The sequence below is a fragment of the Orycteropus afer genome, unplaced genomic scaffold, assembly GCF_000298275.1.
Source record: "Orycteropus afer afer isolate SDZICR_OR568_19922 unplaced genomic scaffold, OryAfe1.0 scaffold00006, whole genome shotgun sequence".
In the NCBI taxonomy this organism is placed as follows: Eukaryota; Metazoa; Chordata; class Mammalia; order Tubulidentata; family Orycteropodidae; genus Orycteropus; species Orycteropus afer.
Genome location: NW_006921593.1, coordinates 12,430,883 through 12,436,649, shown reverse-complemented (window position 1 = coordinate 12,436,649; position 5,767 = coordinate 12,430,883). Strand labels below are relative to the sequence as shown.

The 5,767-nt window shown below is 55.5% G+C and overlaps 1 protein-coding gene across 1 annotated transcript in view; it reads right to left on the bottom strand.

Annotated features, from left to right (window-relative positions):
• FBXL18 (F-box and leucine rich repeat protein 18) overlaps positions 1-5,280 on the bottom strand; it is a 29,077-nt gene extending 23,797 nt beyond the window's left edge. Inside the window, exons 1-2 of the mRNA XM_007942811.2 lie at positions 5,074-5,280; positions 1-893 (exon numbers count right to left, since the gene is read on the bottom strand). Coding sequence (XP_007941002.2) covers positions 1-893; positions 5,074-5,250 — 1,070 coding nt within the window. The 5' untranslated portion in view covers positions 5,251-5,280. The remainder of the gene's footprint in view (positions 894-5,073) is intronic.
• Between the last annotated feature and the right edge of the window lie 487 nt (positions 5,281-5,767).

Here is a 5,767-nt window from a genome sequence, read left to right as displayed (position 1 = left end):
GTCTCCAGGATGCTGCTGTCGATCTCGTCCTCCGCCTTGCGGAAGAGGGCGTCTGGTGAGAGGCAGTGCGCACAGCCGCTGAGGTTGAGGCTGGCCAGGCTGCGCAGGTCGCGGCCGCCGTTGATGACCCGCTGGATCAGGTGGCCGCCCGACAGGGCGCAGCGGCTGAAGCTGAAGTAGAAGGGGCTGCTGAAACGCATGTGCTGCAGGAGCGCCGAGCCGTTCAGCCAGGACCGGGGCAGCTGCAGCGCGTCCAGGCAGGCGTTGCGGGCCATGGAGTCCAGCAGGTTCTTGGTGGCCCCGCTCTCGGCGAAGCTGCCAGGCACGGAGATGAGGAAGGCGTGCAGGTTCTCGGGCGTGCGGTCGCTGAGGACAGCCAGGTAAAGGCGCACTACCTCCTGGTTGATGTAGCCGGGCGCCAGGCGGGCGTAGAAGACGCGCAGGTTCTGGTAGCGGGGCACGGTGCTCTGGCCCACCATGAGCTGGCCCGAGAGGATGGCGCCCTCGCGCGTGCGGTCCAGGATCTCAAAGTAGAGCAGCAGCTTCTCGAGGCTGGTGCAGCAGGGCACCACGCCGTAGGAGGGCGTGAAGAGCGTCTGGCGCAGCTCGCGCACGCGGCTCAGCGTGGCCTTGCACTCGCTGCTCAGCTGGCCCGCGTCGAAGCCGGGGCTCACGTCGATGGCCAGGGAGCGCAGGTGCTGCAGCGCCGACAGCACCTTGGAGAGGCGCAGGGAGGTCAGGTGGCAGCCCGAGAGGTTCACCTTCACCAGGTTGCGGCAGCGGGCCACGTGCTCGACGGTGGCACCAGACAGCCAGTAGCAGCCGGCCATGTTCAGCTGCTGGATTTCACGGCCGATCGCCTTCACCAGCTGCCGCACCTTGTCCTCGCTGGCCTGAGGGAGACAGGGGAGGGGAGGGCTGAAGACACCCGGGGTCTGCGAGAACCCTCTGGGGTCACGAGGAACTCAGCGGGACTGGGACTCTGGGGAACACTGGTGTCCCCTGCCTCCTGTTATGGGCTGAACCCTAGCCACCAAAAGAAACACTGAAGGAAGTCCTCACCCTGGTACCTGTGCACGTGACCTTGCTTGGAAATTGGGCCTTTAGAGAAGCTATCAGTGAACGTGAGGTCTGGAGCAAGATGGGCCCAGATCTGAGACGAGTGGTATCATGATAAAAGAGAAGAGACACACACAGGGACGCCCACCACCTGAAGGTGGTCTGCGAGCCACAGGACGCCTGGGGCCTCTAGATGCGGGGAGGGAGGCAGGGACAGATTCTCTGTCAGAGGGCATGGCTGACACCCTGAGCACGGGCTCCCGACTCCAGAGCTGTGAGACACTGACCTCTGTCCTCCCAGGCCCCCAGTGTGAGGCAGAGGTTATCAAGATGGCCGACAGCCTGATCTCAGGCTCCTGACTCCAGAGCTGTGAGACGGTGACCTTCTGTTCTCATGGGCCCAGTCTGTGGTACTTGGTGCCAGCAGCCCCAGGACGCTGAGGTAACACCCACAAACTTACCCAGGGCCAACAGCCCCGAGCAGCCAGTGCAGAGGAGTCTGGCTACAAACCCCCACCCTGAGAGCAGAGAGGCGGGCTCCTCGAGCTCCTGACCCCACAGAACAGACGGCGTCAGGCCGGCCCCACCGCGAGCTGGGGTGCTGCTTCCCCTCTCATTGTGCACATTTTCCCACCATCAAACATTCCTCTAAAGCACCTCAGACTTTAACCTAAAATATGCCCCAAAACAAAAACCCAACTCACTGCTGTGGAGTCGGACTCGACTCAGCAACCCCTCCTTGGGCTTCCAAGGCGGTGTCACTACGGAAGCAGATTTCCCCGTCTTCCTTCCGAGGAGTGGCTGGTGGGTTTGAACCACTGGCCTTCTGGTTAGCAGTCAAGTGCCTTAGGCACACCAGCAGAGCTCCCAAATACTCCCCAAGGTCTTCTTAAAAGCAAACAACAGCCCAGCTTAACCGGTCAGGGATGTCCGCCTTAAGCACATGCTCTTGTAGGAACTGTCTCTATGGAGTCAAAGTGACAACAGCAACTCGGAAGGCCAGACAGGAGGCTTAGGAGGCAGTGAGTTTGGAAACAGGGAGGGACAAATCAGAAAAGGCGGGTGAGAACAGTGCACGATCCGACACCTGTCCCGTGTCACTGGATCGTACATGCAGGAACTCTCAAAGCGGTGCATGCTTACTGTATACGTTCTCAACACCAACAAAATACACAAAACTAAAAAAAACACGCCAAGAAGGCACTTGACTGCCAACCAGAAGGCTGGCGGTTCAAACCCACCAGCCGCTCCTCAGAAGAAAGACTGGGCAATCTACTTCTGTAGAAATGCTGCCTCGGAAACCCCAGGAGGGGTCACTCTGAGTCAGGTCCCACTTGACGGCACTGAGTCTGGTTTGGTTTGGAGAGGTTTAAGTAACCATGTTGTGTCCAGTTGACGTCCTGCAGTTGGACATCGTGGCTGGATGTCACACACACATCCTTGTCACAAGCTGGGCCACAGAAGCACCTATACCTTAGCTCGGGGACAGTGGTTACATCTCTGACATGCATGTATGGGAACGGACCTACACCATCCAAAGACAAAAACTGAAAAACCAAACCCACAGCCATTGAGCTGATTGCAACTCACAGTGACTCCTACTGGGTTTCCAAGGATATAAATCTTTACAGAAGTAGGTTGCCTCATCTTCCTCCTGTGGAGCGGCTGGTGGGTTTGAACCGCTGCCCTTCTGGTTAGCAGCCAGATGCCCTACCTGTTGTGCCACCAGCACGAGCAGGTCTTCAATTTCCAGACACACGTGAGGCAGCACTGTGCTGGGAGCATCAAAACCTCTGCTACCAGAACGACCTTCACAGATAGCATGTCCGGCCCGTTACTCTGGGGGCATGAGGCTGACCTCCCTCCCCGGCAGAGTCGAAGACAACTGGCTCCAGCAGAGAGCGCCCAGGAGTCTCGTCCCAGGTGCCACCAGGTTGAACGCTCACCTTCCAGGCAGGAAACCCGGGTTCAGTTCTCAGGCATGGATACCACCCAGGCCAGGCTTCCCAGAGGCTCCAGAATGAGACACACGAGGAAGAAAGGCCTGGTGATCTACTTCCAAAATCAGTCAATGAAAACCCTATGGATCAAAACAGTCGAGCCCCAACCAATCACAGCACGGCACAGGTCAAAACAGTCCAACCCCCAACCAATCACGGGCATGGCTCAGGTCAAAACAGTCCAATCCCCAACCAATCATGGGCATGGCACAGGTAAAAACAGTCAATCCTCAGCCAATCACGGGCATGGCTTAGGTCAAAACAGCCCAACCCCAAACCAATCACCACACAGCTCAGGTCAAAACAGTCAATCCCCAACCAATCACCGCACAGCACAGGTCGAAACAGTCCAAGTTCCAACCAATCATGGGCACGGCACAGGTCAAAACAATGCAATCCCCAACCAATCATAGGTACAGCACAGATCAAAACAGTCAATGCCCAGCCAACCAAGGGCATGGCACAAGCCCGGGCAGCATTTTGTTCCACTATGCATGGGGTCACCAGGAGTAGGGGTGAAGCCAACAGCAGCCAACAACATTGAGAACAGTGAGGAGCCCTTCCAGATCTCCTAAGATATGGAGTCACGTCAAGGGCCCAGAGAATTCTGTTGATCTTTCTCTTAAAGATACATCGTCAACTGCTTTTCAAGAACAGTTCAAGGCAATTCAAGGAGGGAAAGAAAATCCCTTCAATAAACAAACAGGGTGTTGGAGCAATCCAATGACTGTACACACACAGGGAGGCTCAACCCCTACCTCACACCATACAACAGCCTAACACAAAATGGATCTAGATTGCCTTAAGAGAGGAGCTCACAGGAACAAACAGACTAGAAACAATGAATGCTGACAGAGTGTCAAGACTGTGACCAATGGCACAGAACAATCTGTGTACAAATTGTTAAAGGGGAACCTAATTTGCTGTGTAAACTTTCGCCTAAAACACAATAAAGTATTATTTGGAAAAAAAGAGGTAAGTTTATAAAAGTCCTGCAAGACAACCTAAGAGAAATCCTTCATGACCTCGGGTTTAACAAAGACTTTAACTACAACACAAAAAACATGGACTCGAGGAAAAATTCAACAAACTAGACTTTACTGGAACTAAAAACGTTTGCTCTTCAACACTTCAGAATACCAAACAGGAAGACTGGGAGAAAAAGACCCACAATACAGGTCCTTGACAAAGGACTTACATCCAGCATTTATAAAAAACTTTACAACTCAGTAAGAAAAACACAAGTAACTCAATAATAATGGGCAAAAGACTTGAACTTCTGAAAAGATAACAGACAATGGGCCTGTCCTCATTATGAAAAGGTGAGTGACCACACCTTATCAGGGAAACGCAGGTGAACACCACAAGGAGACCCCATCACCCACCCAGGGAATGGCTAAAAGGAGCCCTGGTGGCACAGTGCTTACGAGCTCAGCTGCTACCCGAAAGGTCGGCAGTTGGAACTCACCAACCACTCCCAGAAGCAAGATGTGGCAGTCTGCTTGCTTCTGTCAAGATTTACAGCGTAGGAAGCCCTCTGGGGCCACTTCACTCTGCCCCATAGGGCTGCTGAGAGTCGGGATTCACTGGACGGCAACAGGCTGGGTTTGGTGTTTTGGGAAACGGCTGACTCAACAGACTGACAGAAGCAAGTGTTGACAAGGACGGAGAGCAACCGAAGGCTCCTGCACTGCAGGTGGGGTGTACCCTGGTGCACCCCACTGTGCCACTGAGAACTGCACGTCTAACTCTGTAAGAACTCCAATGCCCAGCCGAAGCCCAGCTATGCCACTCGGAGGAACCTATGGAAACTCAGCCTGTCTCCCTCCTAGAATACCACCCACCTATGTGTGCCCGCTTCCCAGGGACCTACTACATGTTTTTCTGCCCCCTGCCTGTCTTGGGGACGGTTCCAGTGCAGACTCTAGCTGCAGGGCTGGCTGGCAGGCCCAAGAGTGGTGTTCAGGTGCTGCCAGTCTCCTGTGCCCGCCCTTGGCCCCTGCTCCCGCCTCACCTGATAGTCCTTCTGCAGCAACACAGTGTGGATGAGGCTCTTGTCCAGGCAGAGGGCCGCCAGCTTCCGGCAGGTGCGCCGGACGCTCAGCACCAGGTCCGTGCTGGGCACGTGGCCAAGGATGTGCAGCAGGATCTCGTCGGAGAAGTCCAGGAGGTGGATGCCGCCCGCCACCATGGCCGCCGAGGTGCCCGCGTCATCTTCACTGGGCAGGTCCTGGAATCAGGAGACACCAAGTTCCCGAGGGTGGTCCGCAGCCTGGGAGGAAGAGGACCCAGAAGGCCCCACCAGAGCCCACAGGACAGGGTATGCCAGAGTCCTAACCGCACAGCAGAGCCCACCAAACTCCTCTAGAAGCACCCTTCTGGAGACCAGGTTTGCTGGCCCGATGGAGCCTGTGGAACCACCGAGACTATGGCCTGAGCTGCCCCTCAGGTCTGGAATTGAACCCACTCCTGTGGCTTCCAGCCAAACAAAAGACAGGCATATGGGCTGAACATGTACCTGAGGTACATACATCCCTTGGAGAGAACAATCATGGGAGAAAGAAGGGCTGTGTATGTACAGGGAGACAGCTCAGGGGGCAGGAGCGCATGGAGGGATGAACACAGGGAAGAGGTAACTATCGGGAGGAAGTGGGAGGAGAGCTGTTGCATTGGGGTAAATTGTAGTCAACGTCGTAATACAACGTGTA